Source organism: Phytophthora ramorum, assembly GCF_020800215.1.
Source record: "Phytophthora ramorum isolate Pr-102 chromosome Unknown Phyram_PR-102_s0005, whole genome shotgun sequence".
Classification (NCBI taxonomy): Eukaryota; Oomycota; class Peronosporomycetes; order Peronosporales; family Peronosporaceae; genus Phytophthora; species Phytophthora ramorum.
In genome coordinates, this window is record NW_027150651.1 from 3,558,753 (window position 1) to 3,582,748 (window position 23,996).

Sequence of the window (23,996 nt, forward strand, 5' to 3'; positions counted from 1 at the left end):
TATGGAAGTGGAACAGGCAATGACCTGGAAGTGATCGTTGTAGCAGATTCCGGTGATAGTGGTGCCACTGTGTAGAAATTGACACTGGCGGTACATTACGCCACTGCAAGCTTCGATCTGGGTTTGCGTTGGTCCTGCCGTCACGGGGACAACTGACTGGTTCACAGCGCACACATCGGAGTGAGTCGAGAATATTGCCAAGCTTTCTGCACCTGGTCTCTCCTTTTCCTGAAAGCACTGATCAGCAGTGATTCCGGGGCACAACGGGTTTGTGCCATTACAGATTCCTAGAAACCCGTTACAACAAACGGGGGCCCTTGTCACGACCATGTGAACAAGTTGTAAATTACTGGAAATATCGGGAAGTTCAGCGAGAGAGGACATGGCGACCAGCTCCAACCGGTCGAGATTGGTGAGTGGTTTCAACGACGGCAAAGAAGTCACTGAAGTCAACAGTGCAAACGACAAGCTTTCCAGATCGTCCAGTCCTTCCAAACTCGGGAGCTCCGATATGTGTTGATGCACACCCAGTCGAATGTAAGTCAGCGATGACATTTCTTTGAAAAGGTCTGGTGGCATACTCACGATATTTGTGTCGCCTTTTTTGCCCTGTAGAGCTCTACCCCAGTCAACAATTTACATCGTGTTAGTGACGATGAGGTAAAGTCTCTCAAATAAACAAAACATACGACGTACAAAATCTCCAAGCGTCTGAAATACATCGCCCAAGGAGGAATGACTTGAACTCCAGTGTAGTATAATGACCTACAAATACCAATTTCAGTGTTTCACGAACTTACCACCGTAGGTACTACTAATAAACGTAGGATGCGTACATATATTGCATGTTCGAGCACTGTCGAAGCTCTTGAGGCCAGATCTCAAGTTTACGATTCATTAGCTGCAGAACCTGTAGATCACCAGACACTGCGAGATGCTTCACGACATCCGTCACATCCACTGGGTTTAGCCATTCCTCGTACGTTTTTGGAGCGCGATCGACGTCGACAAGAGCAATACATGGGCAGACATCTCCTGGATTCCAGCGATACGCGAAGACAGCACATTGCGGATAGACTTCACAAGCGTTTTGAGAAGCAGCGATACTTCGAACACTGTAGGTCACAACAGCGACGGACAGTGCCATAAAAATTCCACCAACCCAGCGAGGCACGGGATGCTGAGTCTTCCGCCTGACCAATGTACTGCTCGTGACACGTTGGCTTCTTCTGCGTTGCGGGATCACGACTATCACGCGCAAAAGTCTGTAGCAGAATGAGATATTCATGACGACTCGAACGATCAGACTTGTCCACGAAATGGTTCGGAGAGCATCCAAACAGGAGCGAAAAAGTGTGGTCTCGATGGGATCCGCGTACAATCGAAACTGTAGCTGCATGCTACCCGGCGGGAAAATCTCCTGATAGAGTCGGGCACGAGCACGATCCATTGAGAAGCGAGTGTACGAATACTCCAACAGGAGCATCGGGTATCCCACGGCAAAGATCATATCAAACCTTCAACATTACGGGTATAAGTTAGCCTCCGCAGATATTCAGCGGCATTATAGCAAACATTTCAACTTACATGGTATCAAAAAGCACTTCTGTGAAAGCTGTGTGGGTAACTGGGCAAAAGATGAAGAAGGTGTGCGATAAGCTGTTCATGGCGAGTAAAGCGGCGTAACCATAGCACAGATCAGCTGAAAAACCCGCCTCCATCAAGCGATAAAGCTGGATGAGCTCGACAACAAAGTCTCCGGTCTTAAAAAATACATTCTAAGCACGAAGTGTTACTAACTTCCGGCGCATTGTGGCAAACGCAACAAAACTTCAGACGTACCCAATATTTGCGATATCCCCCATCGAATCCGGTCAGCTCGGACCACAATGCTTTGCCCTTTAGCCGTTGTAAGTGAAATAAAGATGATTTCGTCGGCCCTCTTAAGTCTTCCTCGACTTGTTGAGGACTAACTGGATTAATTTTGTGACGTACAATTCTCCACAGTGTCATTCGTAGTAGCGCATACAAGTAACCCAAGGCCAGAGCGCATAACGCAATTGAGTTCACGACCACGATCATTGTATCTGACTTTGCAATCAGCCAAAAGTTGCCTTCATCGAATTCGGATGTGCTCATAATATAGTTTGCCGAGTCATTTGGGTTTATACCCAGCAGGATGAGCCACACAGTCCAGCAGAATGAAATACTTGCAGCCAGGAACAGTGGGAATCCAAGCGCTCCAAACTCGTCAAAGAACGTCGGCGGCTTGTCGATAATGACGTATTTTAGCTCACCAAGTGTTTCCACACGAGTCGTATTGCCCGACCAGCTCCGATCTAATGGTAAGATGCAAGTGCTGGTGCCTGGGAATTGATTTTTCGATGGTGATACCTGCAAGAATGCTGGATGATCCGCCATTGACTACTTGTAGAGGATGTGGGGAGCTGTTGACGGCGATGGAAAGAGAGTTTTGACTAGTAATATAGTGTCAAGATCTAAAACTATTTTGGTTTGCTGACGTTGAACATCTTTCCGGACAGCTAGTTTCTCTGCGTTCGGAGCTGGTACTATTTACCTCGTACGACAGCTAAGATACTGCGTATTCTTGGTTTGGTATTTTGAGGTGTCGGCCGGAAACTATGCGACCAGCTAATCCTGTCGGTGTGTTCTCACTGATAGACATGAAGCGGCTCAAATGCTTCCATGTTGCACGGATTTTGCCAGGCCAGGTTGATGTTTCCACCTCCAAGGCACCACTAGGCAAACATGCTATCGAGGATACTGGTACTCGGACTTCTTCAAGCGGGAAAGCAGTATACGTCCCAACCGTCGACGATATCCGACGAGCGTCTCGTATTGAGAACACTTATCACAACTTTTTAACAATATTTGGCAAGTCGGGGGTAGCTATTATTCTCGTGGTGGTGATATCAATCGTCTGGACTGTGTGGCTCATCGTTTTGACCGTCTTACCGAATGATATCGCGAACTATCTTACAGAGACGACTGAGTTTGACAATGGTCAATTTTGGATGATCATTGACCCTGACCCGACCTTTTTGACCATCAGTGTTGTCAGCTTAGCAGCGCTCGTGTTCATATATATTGACGTGCTGCTGAAAATGACACTTCACAGACATTTTGTGCAGTCAGCAAGTCCGTTCAAGTGGCTGACTGCGATGATGTGCCCTGGACGACGAGTTCAATCGAGGTTTGAGCAAAACACTCTAAATTTCTGGTATGAACTGACAGCTTTCGACGGCAAAAGACGAAAATATTGGGTAAGGTATGTAGTGGGAATCCTACCATGGCGACGACTTCTAATCATTCGATGGTTGCTGGGCAGAATGCATTGCTGAAATTGCCCGATCTTCTCATCGAAATTGCTGCTCTTTATCGGCTACTTGAGGATGGAGTCCCAGCAAGTCTATGCTACGCGTACGCTGGTCTCATTGCAGCCAATTCGCTCTCCTGTGCGATGCTGATTATGCATCCGGAACACCGCTCAGCGTTTTCTGAAGTCTTCGTAGACTCATTGTACGTTTCTAGCTGTCCTTTCCTGTATACACTATGCTCCCTTGCTTGATATTGATTTATAATGGCGTGCCATGTAGTTTCGATATGGTGTTTGCTGTAGCATGGCCGATCCTCTGGCTGGTCTTCTCCGTCCGATATTTTGAATTTGATCGTGCGAAGGCACTTTTGTATTTGAAGGTGTATCCGACGGGGTGGTTTGAGCGAAAAGCGCGTCTCATGGCTGACGCCTCCAAGGTCACGCTATTCCAGATCAGCTTCGACGCGCTGCGTATGAAATCAGGTCCAGATCTGTGCCTACGAATGGCAATGAATTTATCGTTTTGCTACCGACTGAAACGAGCTGTCGAGTATTCGATACTTCGACGCCGGCGAGCGATTAACCGATCAGGCTCTGCAAAGGTTATAAAGGCCGTGAAGCAACTCAATCTGCCTCGCCCAGTCGCAATTGTTTTCGTGCTTGTGAGTACAGGAGTTTTAGTGGTCACACACATGAGTATTTTGACTTCTGGGGACGCTTGTGCAGCTTATTCGCAATGTGCTGCGTATGCGTATCGATGGAAAGAGCACGAATTTTGTCCTTGCCGGGCTCTAATCGATGTGGAGACAGGTCCTCGAACTTACGATCAGTGGACCCACCCTCCAGACGCAACAAGTCGTGTTAAAACTTTAGCCTCGACTGGAGATTTGCGAATTATTCAAATTATCAATCGACAACTTCCCGTTTGGCCGGAAGAACTACAACGATGCACTGATCTCCGAAGCATGTACGGTTGGACTTGCATCTTTTCAAAACTTATCCATTGCTTAATTTGCTTTGTCACTTTGTTGCTTAGAACCTTACTCTACACAAACATAGCGGTAGTCCCAAAGTGGGCAGCGTCATTCACAAAGCTGGAGATGCTGTACGTACTACTCCTACTTCGGATTTCTGCAAAGCAAACAGAACTCTCACTCTCTTCTCTGATAAACAGAAGCATCGAAGGACGCCCTATCGACAATAATTTGGTGTCTCTACCGGACAATCTCTTCGATGACATGTCCAAGTTGACTTACTTGCACTTTGCTGTTCACCAAAGTCTGACCGAGCTACCGCCAATGAATGGCTTGACAAACTTGAAATCGTTGACGCTGGCGGTGATGCTGTCACTCAAAAATCTACCACAACTTGATATGTTGACCAAACTTCAAATGGTGCAAGCGTTCGGAGATGTCCTCACAGACCGAATCCCAAATTTGTCCCCTCACGTCAGCGCGGTCAACCTGATCGTCATGGACAGCCAAGCCTGCTGCAACGGATACATCGTCTGCAACCCGACTCATTATCTCTGTGCGTCTCATCCCATTTGCCTGGATAAAACATCACGCGAGAACCGACCGAACGAGGTCACGCAGCGCCTGTTTGACTTGATTACGGTGCAATCGTGCCAAAGCCACGGGTTTAAGACCTCTGACTTCTTTGTGAGTCCGTCCAAACAGGACGTAGACAATTGCGGTGGCATTCTCTACGCTGCTTGTCAGAAGTTTAATGGCAGTGTCAATGTCCCCGGTATGTGCTACAATGAACGAATGCAAGTGGTAGCATGTCAGACAATGCCGCTACGTACGATCGCACGAAAGCAAGAAATCCAACTCGGTATCGGTACTCCTTGCGATCCAGCTCACGAAAAGTGGCTGGGCTGCGGAGTCTAGAATTTTTTTATTTGATGAGGCGACGCATTTAGACAAGCAAATGTAGAGCAACTTTCTTACCATGCATGGGTCCTTGTGAGCACAATCTTCACCATGGAGACCACCAAGGTAATCAGCAATATTCTTGTGATATCAACGTTTTGCCGGTATTCATTGAGAACTCGTTAGGCATTTTCAAACTATTTGTGCATTTTTTGCTGGATGTTGTCTCTGCAACAACACGTGGGGCTTATTGATACACAAAGTTGCCTTTTCCGCCTTGAAGCTCAATCTGGTTCTGGAACAATCGAAGTGACGCTAAGTGCGAAAACGATGTTACGCGAAGGTGACCTAATATCAGTATTTACAAACTGGCCACAAGATATCTCAACTATAACCACAATACTTCAATATATTTCCACATAGCTCGATCATCTGACAATACTCAGTCCAAGATATGAGGGAATGTCGCGCCAAGGTCGCTCCAACAGGCCACCGCACATCATCCCTCAACACTTCGAGTGGCAGCGGATCAATTCGCAATTCGCCCAATTCCACACGACATTATGGTGCGCAATCTTGTGCTGTCCTCACCTAAGACGCCCGCTCACTCGCTTCTGTACTTAACCTGTTTATTGCAGAGCTCCCTCCGCAAGTTGATCCCCTTCGGCAACCGCGTGCTGGTCCAGCGCTTCGAGGCCGTGGCCAAGACGGCCAGCGGCATCTACCTGCCGGACGCCGACACCAAGCAGCCGAACGAGGGCCAAGTGGTGGCCGTGGGCCCCGGCGCCCGCGCGCCCGATGGAACACTCATCCCGGCCCAGAGCGCCGTGGGCGACAAGGTGCTGCTGCCCGAGTACGGCGGCAGCTCCGTCAAGCTGGGCGACAAGGAGCTCTTCCTGTTCCGCGACGAGGACATCCTTGGCAAGCTCGAGTAGACTTTTCAAGTTGCATCTTTTTCGAGGGATTTTAGCCCCTACAGCAAGCAAGACAGGACCCGCGGCGGCGTTGTTTGAGTCGCTTTTGCAGGCTTGGATGATCCACCTTGCGCTCTTTGGAAGAGGGAGCGGGACAATAAAGTATGTTAGCCCGGTTTGACGTTGGGGTATGGAGCATGTGGCCTTTTGTGTTTGTGTTTTTGGAGGTGCAGGGGCCATGTTGTCAAGAAGCAGGAAAATATACTGCTGCGATGGAGCATTTGTGTCAACTGTTGCAAGGGTACGAGCACGACTCGTTTCGTGTTTTGCTTGCCGCAAGATTTAATACTGCAGGGCCAATGGCCGCAACACCCCGCTCGCTTATCTGTTGTGTACGCCAGCGCTGAATCGGGACGCGATCGCTAGCGTCACCAGCTCGTTCTACTTGACCTGGGTTTGCTGCACGACATTTCTCTTAAGATTTTAAGATCTGTCATGTTGCAGCTTTCCCTGCTTACGTTAGTGTAGAACATGGCTACATTCCATTGCCACGCACTTCGTCTTGTCCGTCAGGATGGGGATACACAGCCGTCATTTCCGAATCTTCACCATGAGTGGCAATTGGCGCTCGTGGGGGAATTTGATCGACTCCAAACTCGATGCTTCAAGTCGCTGGCACTCAAGTCGCACCAACTTGGTGCAAACTCCTGATCGGATCGGAGACTTCCTCATCTCAAAATTGCGAACTGCCAATCAAAGCTCAAACGACGAAGAAGTCGTGGCTGAATGGGGTCGGGACCTCCATGACCGACTTGCAGTCTACGAGCAAGAGAATCGACTGCTGATCAAATTGGCAAACACTGGAAATGCCCTTCAAGTGCTGGAACGAGCGATCAAGTCGACGTTGGACGTTCTGAATATTGTGGACACTCAAGTAGAGACGGAGTGGACTCAAGAGCTACGTAACGAGCGTGAAGAGAGGGTGGAACTGTACACGCATCTGCTGGGAAATGAAGACCAATTTGTCTTTGAAATAGGCGACGAAGATCAACAATTAGAGGTGTTGACTTTGATGAAGCACGGCGTGGAGAAGTACTTGGATGTTCTGACATCGCTGGAGTTGGATTTGATCTCAGCAGTGTACAACGCGATGGTCCGTCGGGGAAATATTGTGGTGGGGGCGATACCAGACTGGTTTGCTTCGAGTGAGCGGAACTGGTCTGGAGCTGTAAAATCCACTGTTGATGACGGGGAAGAAGCTTGTTTAAGGCAGGTGGATATCTGGGTGAAGCTCCACCACCCTCATGTACGAAAGCTTTATGGGGCGTGTCATGTTGGTGTCGCCTGTGTGATCCATGAATTGACTGTTTCGCGCTATGAAGGTATCTCGCCTTGGTGGTACATGTACGGCTGTGCTTTAGGTCTGCAGTATGTACACGAACGAGGACTTGCGCACAACAATTTGGCGTTTGCCAACTTGCATTCGACGTACGAGTTCAAGGGAATGCTGAGCGGCTCCGGCTTGGTTCGAGTCAATAACATGAACGGAACACGAGGTACTCCTTCGGTTGAGGCTGATGTGCTTGCCTTCGGGTTCGCTATGTTCGAGTATCTCGTGGATTGTTTCAGCGTCGACAACTCCGAGCTGGATGTGTTCGAAAGAGAGCAACGTCTTCCAGACCACCGACCCAGCTACTTTAGCGAAGCGCAATGGAATCTACTCGTAGGAATGTGTGCGGATATTCCTGCAGAGCGGACAAGTACAATTGAGGTCGTGCATGTGCTTGAATCGATACACCAGGAAGCTCACGATGATCTTTGGGGGGACGAAGACGAGATGTCAGTTACCCCGCAGTTCGTGGACAATGTGCAATCGTACGTGATTCCAGACGCCGGAGAAACTATCAGTGAAGTACTGCGAAGTGCTGGCGAATTGTGTGATGAGGTGGGAGATTTCGTTCATGTGAATCGCCCTGTCTATAATCGGCTGAACGATGTGCGCCAGCAGCTTGTAGCTACCATGGACTTCGTATCGACAGAGTTGGTAGAAGACTTCAGCACGATCCTGTGGCGGTTTTTTCTCCAGCTCGAAGAGCGTTCTCAAGATGATTTCAGCGGCGTCGCGACGCTCTGCGCAGCAACTTCCATTGCGAACCGCAACTACGGCCTGCACCACGATATCGATCGCCTCCTCTTAAGCACCCCCCTGCTACTGAGTAGCTCGCCTGTGCATCGTTGGCAGCCAACGTGGGAGCAAACTTCTGAATGGCAGCGCAAAGCTCTGAAAGCGTGTCTTGAAAACTCACTGGAGTTCATCAGTGGAATTGAAAGTGAGAGCGGCAAGGCAGAGGCGCTAGCCCTGCTCACGTTCGAGGCTGAAAACGGCGCTGAAGTACGTACTGCAGTCACTACGGGTGTAACAAAACTTCCAAGATGGCTGATCCCTCCGCATCAAGTGGAGCTCGGACGCCATTTATCCGACGGGTCCTTCGGTGCAGTGTATCTTGGCAAATGGTTCAACACGGACGTGGTGGTGAAGCAAGTCCTGACGAACCAATCCGACCGAGAGAACCGTGAACAGTTCTTTCACGAAGTAAACTTGTGGGCATCGTTGAACCATGACAATCTGATCAAACTGTACGGCGCTTGTCATGAAGGACAGCCCTTTTTCGTGTGCGAACGAGCGAATCAAAGCACGCTAATCAAGTACTTGGAGGGTCAAAGACACTTTCCTGCGTGGAGATCGATCTGGGAAGCAGCCAAAGGGCTGCAGTATCTCCATGAACGCGGCGTTGTGCACGGAGACTTGAAGGGGAACAACATCCTCGTTTGTGACGGAACAGCTAAGCTGGCAGATTTTGGGTTGAGCGTGTTTGCCAACACTATCAACCCTGCCGGTGGTGCAGGTGCGCTAGGTGCAATTCGGTGGAAAGCCCCCGAGTGCTTGGCTGGTTCAGGACCGACTTTCGCCTCTGATATTTACTCCTTCGCCATGTGCATCATCGAAGCGATCAGCGGAGACTTTCCATGGGAGAAGTCCATACCCGATTCGGCTGTGGAATTCAATGTACTTCAGAAGAGAATGCTGCCGCCGCGCCCGAAGGATTTCAGCGATGCGCAGTGGGATCTGATCACACGCATGAGCTCTTTTGAGCCGCGAAAGAGGCCCAGCGCACCCGCACTGGTGCACTTGCTGTGGAAATTCGCTTGATACTGCCCGCTCGCAGCATAAAGACTGAATGGCATTGAACAACAAATTTGTGATGAGAGTTGGATTGGTCACCACAATGAAATGACCAGCAGTTTACCCTACCTAGTCCAGCAGTCAGCTCTAAAATCCGAAGCGACGAGGGCGCGGTGGGCGTCTTGTTGTCTTGGAAGAGCTCGTGGGAGGATCTGCTCGTCCGGGTCCCGCCACCGTCATGCGCTGCTTCTTGTGCAAACGACTTGTCGCGAGTCGCTTTTCAGCATCATCTCTCGCCTCTTCCTCCTTGGCATGCTTTGAAGCTTCCATTTCATGCTCCATCTCTATTGCTTCCTCTTTTTCTTTCATACGCTTGAGAAGCCGCGACTGGAACGACTCCTTCACGCTGAAAAACATGGGACCCAGCTCTGCAAGCCACTCACCTTCCACAGCCGTAGCGCACTGCATATACTCTTTGCTTGTGTAGATGAGTTCGTGGTACACAACGAAATCCGGGGTGTAACCAAGCCCAAACAATGCAGCACTGGGGTGCAAGTTGCACGGCATGCCCGTCAACATGTTTACGTACTCTCCAATGCCTTTAATTTGCGCCGAGTTGTAGAAGTACGCAGAGCAAATTGCCTTACGAATAACATCCCAGCGCCCACCACATGATCGAAGGCGCACATGCTGCTGCTTCATAATGTCTACAAGCTGCTCGCGCACCTCACGAGCCTTGCGTAAGCCCTTCGCGTGAATGAAGTGATCGGAGCACCATTGGGCTGAGTGGCGGTTGGCTTCCCATTGCTGATACACATTCAACAGTGTAAGGTGATCGCTTTCAGGCACGAAGAACTTCTCGCGGGCAGCATCGCTCTCTTCTTCGCGATCCTTCGGGCGGAAGAACACACTTGGAACTGACAGCATGCTAACGACTACAAGCACCTCGGCAGAGCAGCCAAGCTGTTCGCTGAATAGCAACATCTTGGCTAAAGGTGGGTCCAGCGGGAATACCACCATCTTTTTGCCAATTTCTGTAAGCTCGCCAGTATTGTCCAGAGCCCCTAAGACCCAAAGCTGGTACATGGAGTTGATGATGTTATCCTGCGGCGGTGGATCCATGAAATCGAACTCCAGCAGGTTGGAGACTCCCAGCGACTTGAGCAACAACACCACATAACCCAAATTCGTTCGCTGAATCTCAGGAATCTGCGCTTCAAGTAGTTCGTTGACGAACTGTCGCTGCGTGTACAAACGGTAGGCCACTCCGGGGCCTGTACGACCAGCACGACCAGCACGTTGATTGGCGTTTTGCTGACTGATGGGACTAACCTGCAACGCGTCCATTCCAATCTTAGGGTTGTACACCTTCACCTTGCAAAATCCTGCATCGATAACGTACTTGATACCATCCACAGTAAGTGATGTCTCGGCAATATTCGTTGAGACAATACATTTCCTCACGTCGGAGGCGTCGAAAATCTTTGCCTGCAAGTCTGCGGGCAGCTGAGAGTACATGGGAAGAACCATGAGTGGGGGTGCACCGTCTAGCTTGCCCATTCGATCCGCTAGCACGTAACAGGTAGCTTCAATGTCCTCTTGACCTGTCATAAACACCAGGACATCACCCGGCGGGTGCGACAAATGAATTTGCATTACTTGCTTCACAGCAGCGTCCACGTAATCGTCATTGGGTGACTTGGCATACCGCGTATCTACGTGGAACGTTCGGCCAGGAATGGTAAACATGGGCACACCACCGAAGAAATCGGCAAACTTGTCAGCATCTAACGTAGCCGACGTCACAACAAGTTTGAAGTCGCTGCGACGTTGGACTACCTTGCGTAAGATACCGAAAAGCACATCCGTGTTGAGAGCTCGCTCGTGGGCCTCGTCCATGATCACGCACGAGTAGGAATCCAAGTCTGACTCACGCAGCGACTCACGCAACAGCACACCTTCCGTCATGTACTTGATAATAGTTTTGTCCGACGTAAGGTCCTCGAATCGAATAGCATAACCCACTTCGTCACCCAAAGTCACATCCATTTCCTCACTGACACGCTGGGCCACCGACATTGCTGCAACACGACGCGGTTGCGTGCATCCAATGGTGCCAAACTTAGAGTATCCTTCCTCGTGTAGGTATTGTGTTAACTGCGTGGTTTTACCCGACCCAGTTTCTCCAACAATCACCACAATCTGATTCTCTCGAATCACCTGCAGCAGTTCTTCACGACACTGGAAAATAGGCAGGAACTCGCGCTGCTGACGGAGCGTTCGCGTCTTGGCAAAAACACTGACAGCCTTCTGTTTCTTCAGATGCGTCGAGAACTGCGAGTCGTGCTTGTAGTTTCCGCTCTCCTCTTCCTGTTTCTCCTCCTCCTCTTCATCTGACCCGGCATCCTTCTTCACTCCAATAGCATCTCCCATCCGGGAGCCTCCCACCTCCCAGAATCGTTTCCTCATCTTGTTACGCTCTCGCTGTTCGCGCACCTCGCGTAGCAGCTCGCTGCCTTTCCTGGCACTCACGGCCATATCCGCCGTCGGGTCTTTCACCGTGGCGACCATCTCCACCTGCGTCGTAAAGGCCACTCGTCCGTCCAAGAACGGTGGCTTCGTGCTATGCACCATGATCTGCACTCGCGACTCCAGCTCGTCGTCAAAGTCCGTATCCACGCGGCCGCCGGCCACGACGCCACTGGTCAGTAGCCTGTTCTTCTCCCACGCCTCCTGGTCCGCCGAGAGCGCCGAAGCTCTGGCCGACATGCCCTTAAGCTTGTTATCTCCTCTGGCCCGTGTTTGCTCCAGCCGCTGCTCCAGGGCCTTGAACTTCTCTTCACTGCCCAGGAACACGTGTCCCTCGTGGGCCTCCACGCCTCCTGCGTCGTCGTTTAGGTAGAATTCCCTGTCGAAGTCCTCCTCCACCTCGTCATCGTACTGCTTCTTAGGGGCGTCCAGTCTCTCTCTCTGTCTATATCTCTGAACAACAACTTCATCTTCTGCCCCCTTTACTCTCAAAGTGCCGACTCCTTCCACCTGGAAACTATTAGTCCTGTCATCGTCGATAGTTTTGGGTGTATCTGACCCCTGCAACGACCCAGAGACGCTTTGCAGCCGTTCGGGGGCGTCCCAATCGCTGGAATTGAGCCCCGAACGTGACTTTTCGCGTTCTTCTCGGTATGGGGCCGTTTTGGGGCCCTCGGCACCGCGAATATCGCGTTCTTGGCGCTTCTCAGCTGCTAGTGCATCCAGACCCAGTAGAGACCCGCGCGGACGCTCGGAATTGCGATCAGAAGCACGAACAAAGAGGCGGGCAGGGCTCCGTCTGCGACTGACGCTCCTGGAGCTTCTGCTGGCGCTGCGACTGCGGCGACGACGTGAGTGTGAGCGAAAGCGACTGGGGCTACGACTGCGGTGCGCAGGAGGCGAGCGACGTCGCCCACGGGAACGAGAGCGACTGCGCCGCGAGACGTCTCCGCGAGCCATTGCCGACGAAATTGAAGATTATGAGCAGAATTTTGCAGTAGGGTTAGCAGACATTGTTTGTGGCAAAAACGGCAAAAACATATTTGTGGCCGTATTTGGATGTGGTCGTCGAACCTGGTTGTGCAGTTGTCAGGTTGACGTTAGTTTCACTTAAAAACTACGTTACGCGTCTACTGGTACTTTACGATCGAAACGTCATCGGCTTGAGAGTCCTACGCAGATAGCTGGCCCTGACAACAAGGTTCCTGACGTAGTATTTGGCGGACTTCAACAATCAGAAGACTGGCGATGCCCACAGTTGGGCACACACGTCCATCTTCGCCACAAACTTGATCAGCCTTTCGGGGAGTGCTTAACGAGCACAAATACGGGGGGGGGGGGGGGGGGGGGGGTCTTCGCCATCGCAACGTTGCAGAACCTATCTCGCATACTCGCGATCTTCTTTAGTTGCGTCGATATCCTTTTGGACGGGAGGATGTTTGCTTCGATCGCCGCTTTCACTTGATCGGTGGTATGGCATTCAAGTTCCGCGAGATACTTTCTCATGTGTGATCCAATGACTTTGACAGTGCTATCCATCACTTCCAGGACGTCCTGCTGACAGCAGCTCGAATATTGACTGCATCTTGTAATTCATATGAGTAGATTCATTCGTCGACAAAGAGCCTCCGCGAAAGACGACGACAGTAGAAGTAGCCGAAGTGCCTCGAAGCAGATGACGCGCTTCACGAAAGAGGTGCCGTTCCTGCCATTCGTGCATCAGTACAGCAATGGCAAGTGTTATTATGTGCGCGAGTGCTACGAGGAATACTACGCACTGGTGAAGAAGATGCTGGACGCAGAGGATCAGTGCGTGGCGGTGACAGGGACGCCAGGTGAGTGGGATAGCTGCTATAATATGACCGAGGTTGTGGATGATCTCATGCGACCTGCGACTAATTAGTCTACGTAGGTATCGGTAAATCCATCTTCTACTCCTACTGTTTCCAGCGCTTCCGAAAGGAGGTGGACAACATGTAGATCATTGGGGCGGCCTGCAGAAGACATAATCTGACAAGAGCCACTGTTTTCAATGGCAAAGGTAGCAACGAGGGTGAAAAACTTGGCCGTAAGGAAGAAGCAATCGACGAACGTCGTAAGTCTTTTTGTTGCTAGCAATTGACAACCAGTATTGCTGCTCCAGATCTAGTCAAGCTGGTATTCGTTGGTAAGTACAGAACGAAAACCAGACGAACAAATAGTTTTCTTTTAGCAGATTCTTGAGCATCCTGGACCTTCAAGACATTCGAGCTGTACGCATGTCAAGGTTTATGCGGTTGCTCATGATCTTGAAGAGCTGCTGTGTATAATGCGCTGTCTCCGATCCAGACCAACTGTCAAGTTGACAGTGTCAACTAACCATGCAACTCATGTACAAACCTGAGGCTCCTCAAACTAGGGGTGTAGAATAGTTCTGCGCTTCTGGTTAATTGTGCGATTGGTAAATGCACGTCAGCAGCAAAATCAACAATCAACACTGAGCCCATTGTCATGCTCTGGAGGCGCACTTTGTAAGTTTGAACTCTGCCAGTGCGGACGCGAAGGAGTTAAACCCTCTGGTGAGGCGAAATCGTACCTGGTGAGCGTAGCAAACGCGTCAATGTTGACTCGACTACCTCGGCGTTGTCGATGGTCGGCTTTGGATCCATCAAGAGGCGAAGATCCATCAAACGTCGTCGGAAAACTCGACCGTGTACGAAGTTGGCTCGACTGCACAGTCAGTTTCCCCACCGTGGCTGCCTTTCCAAAATCCCCAGTCCTTTTGTCTTTTTTGATGTTCTGTTGCAAATAAAGTTGGTCGGCGAGGGTAGGCTCCTTTGCCGTAGACCTGCTTCTCTGCAACCAACCTGGTCTGTGTATCATCGGTTTGAAAGGATTGAGTACTTCGGTTCTTGGTACGTCGGTTGGTTGATCCATTGGAAGCGATTCAATGACGCCAGTACTCAACATTAGCGGATTTGTGGATACAGAAACCGCTAGCCGGCTTGCTCGCATATTTTGCGTAGGCTTCAGTGCTTTATCAGGGAGCCATTCTCTGGATGGATGCATAACAGCAGCTTCCGTTTCGCGAGGACTGATACGCTCGGAAGCCAAGTTAGAAGACTCTGCGCGTCGCCTCATTTTCATCCTTCGTGGCGATGGCAAATTGGTGAGGTCTGCTCCCCGAGCCTCGCCCTCGTCATCTTCCTTCGGACGTACACTCGCGGTTCGAGACCCCAAATTTGCAGTAAGGCTGCACTGACAAGAAACTCGACTCTGATTTTGTACGAGATTTTCCAATCGCTCTATGCTAGCAACCATAGAATTCATCACGTTCATCATGACTCCGAGTGTTTCCTCCAAATTATCAATACGAGAACCAGCGATCGGCTGAGCGCTTGTTAAATTTTCGGTTGTTGAGGGCTGAAGTTCCTCATCATTTGTGTGGAGACTACGGTGTTCGCTACGGATTTTCGTCGTAACTTAGAATTAATGCTCACTCGAATGGGTGTTTCTTCAGTAGCTGCTCGAGATGAAGTATTCGCCAAATCGGAGTGGAAAGTCTGGAACCCGTACTTGATCGACTCATCTGGTCGATTGACGTCTATTCGATCAACCAGCGCCTGAGCTGCTTCAGTGGATGTCACTGTAGCTTCCACATTACATCGAGATGATCCTTGTGTACCATGATTTCGCCGTCGTTCAGCCACAGCATCAACAACGTCATCCCACGGGAATGGAATCGCTTTCTTTTCGATGCAGTTCTTCAGCATCACGGTTAACACGTGTCGACGGTCTTCCGGGTACCGCGAGATGATGCGTTGGAATGTAGCGCGAGAAAGAACGCAAATCTCGACGTACGTAGCGGCTCGAACGTTGGCTGTACGCTTGTAGTTCAGGAGTAAACTCATTTCGCCGAAAGCCTGGCCAGGATACAGAAACATCTCTTTCTTGGACTCTTTTTTCGGCTGCTTTTCATCCAGATTGAGGTCATAATTGCTCTTCTGAGGGAGAATTTGTTTGCGCTTCTCCTGTTGTGATCTCCGGCGAAAAACTAACTTGGCATCTGTTTTGGAAATCGAAGGTTGCTTAATTCCACCGGATTCGCCCTCGTCTTCTGAGCCTTCAGGTGACTTGTTCAGGTCGTCATCGGCCATTGACATCATTTTCGAGCCGATCGCACTCGCAGTGCTGGGTAGGATGGCCACATTTTTTGGTTCTTGGGATTTTTCTGCGTCCGACAGTTCGCAAATCCCTCGGTTGATCATGAACATCTCATCGCCTGTGTCTCCTTTTCGAACTACGTAGTCGTCCGGAAGGTAGACGCGAATAGCCAAGTTTAGGACGATCTGAGTCGTAAAATCGGGCGAGCAGCTCTCCCAGAACTGAATCTTGGTCACGAGATTCATGTACTTGTACAGTCCAACCTCGAGCCCAAGGGTGTGTGCCAACTCTCGCTGAAACTTGACAATGTCTCCGTCCAAAGACCTGTACTCCGTCCACACGTGAGTGTAGTACTGATGAACACGCTCCTGCAATTTCTGGGGCAAGGCCATTTTTTCCATGGTGGCAAAGACGCTCTCCATTTTGTGCCGGTAGCTGGTTGTGTTGGCGTTAAAGTTGGAAACCAGCATCGCAACGTTACCAAAAACAACAGCGAGGATAACGGAGCCCACGAGAATAACAAAAGTGGAAAACAAATTTTCTCTCCAAGTACCATTCGCGCCGCCCTGACCTTGGATAAGTTGCACAGCATAGTAAAACGACATGACATATCGTTCACCTACGCTCACTGTAAAGGGTTGCACTGCTATCATGTGCCAAATACACCCCATGCAGTGAGCAACCAAAAGAACCAGCCAAATGAGCTTCGCGATCTCAAGCAAGTGCGCGTAGCGCGAGTAGAGAATCCACGAAATGAGATGCTTGTTGTCGCGATATAAGCGTTTTGGAACCATGAAGTGCTCAGCAAAGAGACATCGCAGTAATCGAAGTGTGATAAGGACTTCGTCATAGTAGACAAGAGCACAGGGGACTTGATGCCAGCATTTGTCAGCAGCAAAGTACACAACACCCATGGGTACCGCCGATACCACCTCCAGTGCAAACCACTTCGTCATATGATCACGGACAATCTCGTTTCTGGATGTCACCAACTTGTTCCGGTGCATGAACGCTGTGTTGAGATTCAAGACCAAATCTACCAGGTGCAGGACCTGCAGGACCAAACCCACGCAAACGGTTCCGACCGAACCGTTCGAGTAGAAGCTCAGCACGAACGGCAGGTAGAAGAGTTCGAATTGGCTGACGACGAACATGACGAGGCCATGGAGTGTACACGCCCAACTACCCGGTGCAATTGGCGAGGTCACGGTTTTCCACACGTGTCGCCACGTTTTGCGCCTTGTCAACAACTTGGCAAGGCGTACATGCCATTTTGAAGTCCTGTACTTGCTGCCATACACGGTGTCGATGACTGCGTGTTTGAGTTTGCCTGCGTCCATATTGTTCTTGGGCACCTTCCGCAGCTGGAAACGATTCATCATGGCTTCGTAGTCAGCCGCCTTGAGTTGTAAATCGTATAGGTTACGGGCGGTCAGACGTGTCATGAGTAAGCCATTACGACTTCGATCCAACGCCGTCCGCTTGATGGTGGGGGGTGGAGGGCTGCTCTGCATGGTGATCAATTTTTTTGTGTGAACTCGCTACAATTCCCACTGGGATGTATTCGGTCCGACGCCGTAAATATCGTAAAGTAAATCGGTAGTGTATTTTTGTGCTGGAGCACCATCGCAGCTCGCTCCGGACTCCGTATTCGAGTTTAGCAGCAAGCAATAAATGAAGCGTTTGGTTCAGTAAGGGTATTATGAAGGAGCTCATCTACATGAAGGGCTTTACCTTGACGGCTTGTATGCCGGACGCAGCAACAGTTTCGCTTGCTCTTTTCTCGTTGCTGTCTCTCTTTGTCTCCTCACCAAGTAGTACCACAGCCACACGGCATGCTACCTGCGTGTTGCCGCTCTGAAAAGGATCCAAATTTGCTGACGCACTGGTTGCACTGCCAAAATAATTGTTGCAGCCTTCGGTTTCTTTCGGAACAACGCTTGATACGTGACATCGCACTTTGTACCTGATCCCATCGACGCCGGCCGCTGGTGAGACGAAGCAGTTTCCGACATGGATGCTTGTTTTCCAACAAAGTGGAGCTGACTCGCACAAGTTAGAGACTCTCACTCAAAGTTCATTGTAAGATTTACGAGGATTCCTACTCCTACGAGGATTCCTACTCCATTCACTGCGGTCATTCCTTTATTATTCTGAAGATAGTCACCATACCCCCCCTCGACGAGGTGTAACGGGGGCGGTGGTTGCAGCTGCCGAGCCAGCCACTGAATACGAAGGTTTTAGTTTCCAGAGCCGACCGCGACACACAGCCATATCACGCAGCACATGCCTGAATACGAGCTTGTCCTTTGGCGCCACGACGTTGCCAAAATTCTCAAGTAGTCGTTCGGTTGTGACACCAGCAGCATTCGCAACAAGGAATGCGTGCAACCGCTTCGCCATTTCACTTGCACTCAGTGGGGATTGACACGACGCAGCCGCCGCAGCACGAGTTTGAGGTTGCGCTTGAGTCGCCCGAGCAGCGACACCATCACGCCTCTGTCTGATTCTCGCGAGCATGTCCCGGGATGATACTCCGCTACTTTGGCCAACTCTGCCACGGCCCCTACCACGACCTCGCACGTTACCATGACCCCGAACGGCAGGTTGCTGCCGTCGCTGGGACGGATCGCCTGCAGCTCCTGACCGGCCTGTCCATGTCGGCGTGTAGATGGTCTCGCGTTGCTGCAGCACAAGAGCCCCTGAGGCCCGAAGAGCACTAAGAGCCCCCTGCGCGATCTTCGTCGCCTCCATCTCCACCAAATCTGCTTCTTGGTTCTGTACGCCATCAGATTCGACTGCCGAGTGATCAAACACTCCACGCACGTCTCCGCCATCAAACAACTGCTGCAGCACTGCATCGTTGTCTCCAGCATCCGTGTTGGTTTTACTTTCCTCTGACTGAGGTGTATCGCCGTTATCTGCTTCCTTTTCCTCACCGTCTTCCAGTTCAGTTGGCCTCTCGACATTTCCCGCAACGAACAACTCGTTCGTTTCAGCGACCCCGTCTTCCTCATCCTTTTCATCGGTTAGCACAAACAAATCTCTCAGCGAGTGCTTGTTGAAGCAGCGTTTACGTTTGGCATCATGAAGCACCTTACTTGTGAGATACTGCTTGAAGATCTGTCGGTGATAGATTTTTTCTTCGATTGTACCTGCTGTCACGAGTCGGTAGACAGTCACAGGTTTTTGCTGGCCGATGCGCCACGCACGCTCACGCGCTTGTACATCAGTGGATGGATTCCAGTCCGGGTCGAATACCACAACGCGGTCAGCCCCAACCAGGTTCACTCCGATACCACCTGCACGAGTGGTCAATAGAAATGCAAACAGTTCGCTGTCGGGGTCATTGAACGCGTCCAGCCGCTGCTGTCGTTCTGCAACGGCAGTTGTACCATCCAGACGACAGCACGCGTGTCCGAGCCTCGACATGAAGCTTTCCAAAATATCCAGCATGCCGCGTGTTTGCGTAAAGATTAGAACGCGGTGGCCTTGCTCCTTCCACAATGCTAACACTTTTTGCAGCACAACCATTTTCCCGCTAGCTGATGCAGCCCCAAACAGTTCATCACCTTCACCTTCATCTTTGTCTTCATCTGTTTCGTCTAACAAACCAGCAATATTAGTTAAACCTTCCTCTTCATCTTCTTCATCGTACGTTTGCCGTTTTTTATCGGCCAATTTTCCATCACCAAACGAAGCTAGCAGATCTGGATGGTTGCAAATATGCCGCAGCACGGAGATGGCTCGGAATGGTCGGATGTCTCGGCGTAGCACCGACGCCACCTCAGGCGAGGCTAGAAACCGTTTGTACAGTGCTCGCTGACGCTTAGTGAGTCTGCAAAACAGTATCTGCTCTCGCTTGCCAGGCAACAATGCACCCATGGAACCGCTAGCGCCATTCATCAGCACTTCCTGCTTGGTGCGACGGAGCAGGAACGGTTCAATAAGATCTTTCAGCGCCAACGCGCATTTGTACGCCATTAAAACCTGCATCTTCGTCGCCGTGGCATACCCACCAGCTCGAATGGGCAGTACAAACTCGTCGTCGAATGTGGGTAGGGTGCCCAGACGGCCTGGATACACAAAATCAAACAGCGACCAAAGCTCACGAAGACGGTTCTGGATTGGTGTACCGGAGAGAATAATGCGGTGTACTGTACGCAATTGTTTGCACGCTAGCGTGGTTTCAGCATCCGGATTGCGAATACGGTGGCCCTCGTCCAGCACAACGTAGTCCCATTCTCGCGTAAGGAACAGGCTTTGATACTGGCGAACGTTTTCGTACGTGCTGATAACCACACCACCGCCTGTAGAAGCATCGTCTCTCATTCCAGGATATCCTGCGTCCTCCGCTTCCCCATCTGACATTTCATCATCAAGCCGAAACACCTCTTCGATAAGCTGTTCATAGCAATCACTCGAGAACGACGTATTCACACCCGTTCCTGACGCATGTAGCAGAACGACACGCATCCACGGCACCCACTTGTGCAGCTCCCGTACCCACTGCAGCAGCACCGACGCCGGACACAACAGTAGCACCGTCCGAAGTCGTCTCGCTCGATGCAGCGAGCCCAGAAACGACGCCAGCTGCACCGTCTTACCAAGTCCCATGTCATCACCTAAAATTCCACCCACTCCTCGCTCATGGAGCTTATGCAGCCACTCGAGACACTCTCGTTGATACGGTAACAACTGCGTCAGCACGTAGCTCGGCACTAAAAGACCCGACGCCGTCTCCGTCACATCCCAAGGCGAATAAAACTTGGGTCCTGTTTCCTCTTTTGTCTCTTCCTCTTCTTCTTGTTTGGTCTCTTCTTCTTCAACGTAGTCCAGTGGTTGTGGATTGTTGTAAAATGTTTTTCGCCCTTCCGTCACTGAATCATGCAGTTCTCGCCGTAGTTCATGCAGCCGACGTCGGTACAAGTCCAAGCTCCCATCATCAGCCCACGTTGCAGCCACAGTTTTTTTATCACTTTTGGAGCTCTTCTTATGCGTTGAAAACTCTTCGCTAATTCCTTCTTGTTTTTCTTCTTCTGTGATCACTTGTGCCGAATTGGTTTGCTCTTCTCCACGTATAAGGCGTCGACGTTTGGTGGTCTTCTTCATCTTCTTCTTGTTCTTATTAGAACCTGGTGCGTAGTCCGAGTCGCTGTCTGATGAAGAAGAAGGAGCGAAGTCGCTGGCTTCTGAAGGAGAGTTCTCTGCTGGGGGAGAAGGCGGTGGAGTTACATTGGCGGGTAGAGGAGATGCAGAGTCCCGTGGAGAAGGTGGTGGGGTGGACACAGATGCTGCGGGGGCGTCAGGGGCGGCGAGCGAAGGCGATGGAGGCATCGAAGCGGATGACGACAGGAACTGGCGACGTCAGCCTCTCGAATAAGAACAGGTACGTTACACGATCGTTTTTATTAAGGACATACTAAATCCAAGTTCAAAGTTGGTGGCTAACTGTATGTTCATTTTAGTGTTCTAAATGAAGCACCTATTTTGGTGGTCGTAATCTTGAAGGACAACTTGACTGTCTGCATACTTTTCACACTATTACCACTGCTCCTCCTCTGTAGTCCCGGACGCCACTGGGTATTTTTCCTGCATCCAGTCGATGATATGTTTGTGATTGGACTTGGAGCTCACGTCCAGCAGAATTTCCTTCACGTACTGGGCCAGACTAGAGCTCAAGGTGCTGCTGAAGTGGAAGGACTGGAAAAGCAGCAGCTCAAACAAGTCGCGAGGGCATCTCCACAGCTCCACGTTGGCCGGAATTAATTGTGGTAAATGGATGTGCAACCAGTCGGCCACGCGCAAGTAACCATTGCTCAGCGCTCCTTCGATCGCCTTCCGTGTGCAGCCCTCGAACCGATTTCTGTGTAGCCACTTGATCACGTCGAGATGACCATTCTCAGCAGCTCCATCCATTGCTTGTGTCGTGCATCCCTCGGTTCGATGTGTGTGAATCCATTGCACGACGTCGAGGTGGCCATTGGCTGCAGCACAATCCATTGCGGATGTCGTGCATCCTTCAGAACGGTTGAGATGTAGCCATTTCACGACTTCCAGATGACCGTTAGCTGCTGCGTCGTCCATAGCTTCCGTCGGATGCCATTCTGTGCGATACCGACACAGCGTCTGGTGCACTTTCAAATAATCGTCTGAAGCTGGCACGAATATTTCATTCAAATATTTATCGCCGCGTGAATTCCGTACTGCTCGTCGTGATGGCGACATAGCCGCAGGAAAATACCCAAGAGCGACTGATGGCTGCAATCCTTGGAGGTATTTCAGCATCTCCAAGTGGCCGTACCTTGCGGCTTCATCCAAAACGCAATACTCTGGAATTCGCTCAGATTCTGGAAAATGCTCAATCAACCACTTGACCAAGTCCAAGTGGCCTTCACGAATTGCATGCAGCAGGGCGTCTCGCACTTTGTCGACCGTACCTCGTTCAAACAGGTATTCCATCACTTCGACGTTACCCTTGTAGGCGGCGCTGAAGACAAACTCCGCATACAGCCTATCGTCGCCATCACACGTCCAACGGCCCGCTGGGTGCTGCATCAACCACTGCAGAATCGCTCGGTTACCGTGGACGCAAGCATGTACCATAGCACAACGCCAATCTGTCGTCCAGCCCGAGTCTTCTGGAGGTGGCTCGTGCTGTGCTGCAATCCGCTTCATGAGGTCCAAGCGTCCTGACCGAACCAAATCCTTCATCGCAACCGCAGAGCCGAAAACATCGCGCTGTAGATACCCACAATCCAACTTCCCCTCAACCACATCGGGATGCGAGCAGAACTCAGCATAATCCAGCACGAATTTGCCTCGTGGTAGCAAAAACTCCGCGAGTTTCATGTCGCCGCCAAGTAAAGCAGTCTTGATCGCGTTCGTGATGTCTGCTTCGCCATATCCACAAGGTGAATGTTGGTGCAGCCACCAAGCAACGTCTGCATGACCGTTTTCCACAGCCCCCACCAGACTGCGTCCTCCCCAATGCACAGTATGAGTCACAACACGCACCCCCATTGACTCACTCTTCACTCCAGCATCATGTTCCAATAGATACTGTAAAATCTCCAGCTGTCCGTTCCAAGCAGCTGCTTCTACGACTTCCACAGCCACTTGGCAGTGCTTGAAATGCTCAAAAAGCCACTTGACAGTCTCCAAGTCTCCACGTGCCACAGCAACTTCCAGAGCTTCAGAAAACTGCCACTGGTAGTAGTGACAATCTGACTGCAACAAACTACTGAGCGACCAATTGGAGGCGTTGCAATTGACAGAGGAAGAGCTTCCAGACCGCCAGATCCAATTCAACAGCTTGGTGGATCCGGACGTGCACGCTTCGTGCAGCGAGAGGCTGCGACCCGGTCCCAGAAAGTCGGCGATAGTGGAGCCCACGTCCTGTAAACCTGGGGACGTTTCATCTTGGTTGCGTAGGATGAGATTGACGCAAAGCAGTGGCGAGTTCATTGCGCTTGATGTAGTTGTGCGTCTCTGAAGAATGAGGAATGGCCTCTCGGTTCATCCATCACAGCTTCAACCGCACTTTGTACAGTAGTCACGGAATTCTGCGTCATTCAGTGGTGAATAGGTGATACGTTCATGAAGGGTTATTAGTTATTGAAGTTCTTTAGGCGATACAACAGAGGAGTTGATATACGTTGTTGCGGGTGACAAGTTTTTGATCGTTGTAGATTGGGAAAGAATTCGGTGCGACCTTGCGTCAATCGCTATGACGACCAATGAAATGGGATGATTGCTCCCATGGCACACGCCCTGCACGGGGCAACTTCAAGGCCCGTCCTGGCCCAGCCAAGCCACAAGGGATCGTCCAATGCTCGTCACCGCCGAAACCCTTTAACATCCATCGAATGCTCATGTTGACACAGCACAACGAGCGATCCTCATCTGCGTCTCGTCGTTCCCAGAGTGTTTCGCGAGCCTTCAGTTCTGTTCCAAATGCCATTGCACAAATCACAAGGCTGTGCTTAGAAAAGCTTGCTACGAAAACCACGGGC

At 50.7% G+C, this 23,996-nt stretch overlaps 7 protein-coding genes across 7 annotated transcripts; 3 read left to right on the forward strand and 4 right to left on the reverse strand.

The window, feature by feature from the left end:
• Positions 1-5,774: 5,774 nt before the first annotated feature.
• Positions 5,775-6,146, forward strand: KRP23_6826 (10 kDa chaperonin, mitochondrial; the record flags this gene model as incomplete). Its single annotated transcript, XM_067892065.1, has 2 exons — positions 5,775-5,777; positions 5,850-6,146. 2 exons carry the CDS (start codon positions 5,775-5,777, stop codon positions 6,144-6,146), a joined length of 300 nt encoding a protein of 99 aa, XP_067746362.1.
• A 589-nt stretch (positions 6,147-6,735) lies between these two features.
• Positions 6,736-9,336, forward strand: KRP23_6827 (Serine/threonine/tyrosine-protein kinase HT1; the record flags this gene model as incomplete). The annotated part of the gene is made up of 1 exon (XM_067892066.1): positions 6,736-9,336. The coding sequence occupies one exon, from the start codon at positions 6,736-6,738 to the stop codon at positions 9,334-9,336; it is 2,601 nt and encodes an 866-aa protein (XP_067746363.1).
• A 120-nt stretch (positions 9,337-9,456) lies between these two features.
• KRP23_6828 (Pre-mRNA-splicing factor ATP-dependent RNA helicase DEAH7) lies at positions 9,457-12,798 on the reverse strand (the record flags this gene model as incomplete). The annotated part of the gene is made up of 1 exon (XM_067892067.1): positions 9,457-12,798. One exon carries the CDS (start codon positions 12,796-12,798, stop codon positions 9,457-9,459), a length of 3,342 nt encoding a protein of 1,113 aa, XP_067746364.1.
• A 715-nt stretch (positions 12,799-13,513) lies between these two features.
• KRP23_6829 (uncharacterized protein) lies at positions 13,514-13,818 on the forward strand (the record flags this gene model as incomplete). The annotated part of the gene is made up of 2 exons (XM_067892068.1): positions 13,514-13,673; positions 13,751-13,818. 2 exons carry the CDS (start codon positions 13,514-13,516, stop codon positions 13,816-13,818), a joined length of 228 nt encoding a protein of 75 aa, XP_067746365.1.
• Positions 13,819-15,218: 1,400 nt separating this feature from the next.
• On the reverse strand, positions 15,219-17,495 carry KRP23_6830 (Cyclic nucleotide-gated olfactory channel; the record flags this gene model as incomplete). Its single annotated transcript, XM_067892069.1, has 1 exon — positions 15,219-17,495. The coding sequence occupies one exon, from the start codon at positions 17,493-17,495 to the stop codon at positions 15,219-15,221; it is 2,277 nt and encodes a 758-aa protein (XP_067746366.1).
• Positions 17,496-18,395: 900 nt separating this feature from the next.
• KRP23_6831 (DNA excision repair protein CSB) lies at positions 18,396-21,318 on the reverse strand (the record flags this gene model as incomplete). Its single annotated transcript, XM_067892070.1, has 2 exons — positions 18,396-18,484; positions 18,552-21,318. 2 exons carry the CDS (start codon positions 21,316-21,318, stop codon positions 18,396-18,398), a joined length of 2,856 nt encoding a protein of 951 aa, XP_067746367.1.
• A 207-nt stretch (positions 21,319-21,525) lies between these two features.
• KRP23_6832 (Secreted RxLR effector protein 124) lies at positions 21,526-23,448 on the reverse strand (the record flags this gene model as incomplete). Its single annotated transcript, XM_067892071.1, has 2 exons — positions 21,526-21,684; positions 22,684-23,448. 2 exons carry the CDS (start codon positions 23,446-23,448, stop codon positions 21,526-21,528), a joined length of 924 nt encoding a protein of 307 aa, XP_067746368.1.
• Between the last annotated feature and the right edge of the window lie 548 nt (positions 23,449-23,996).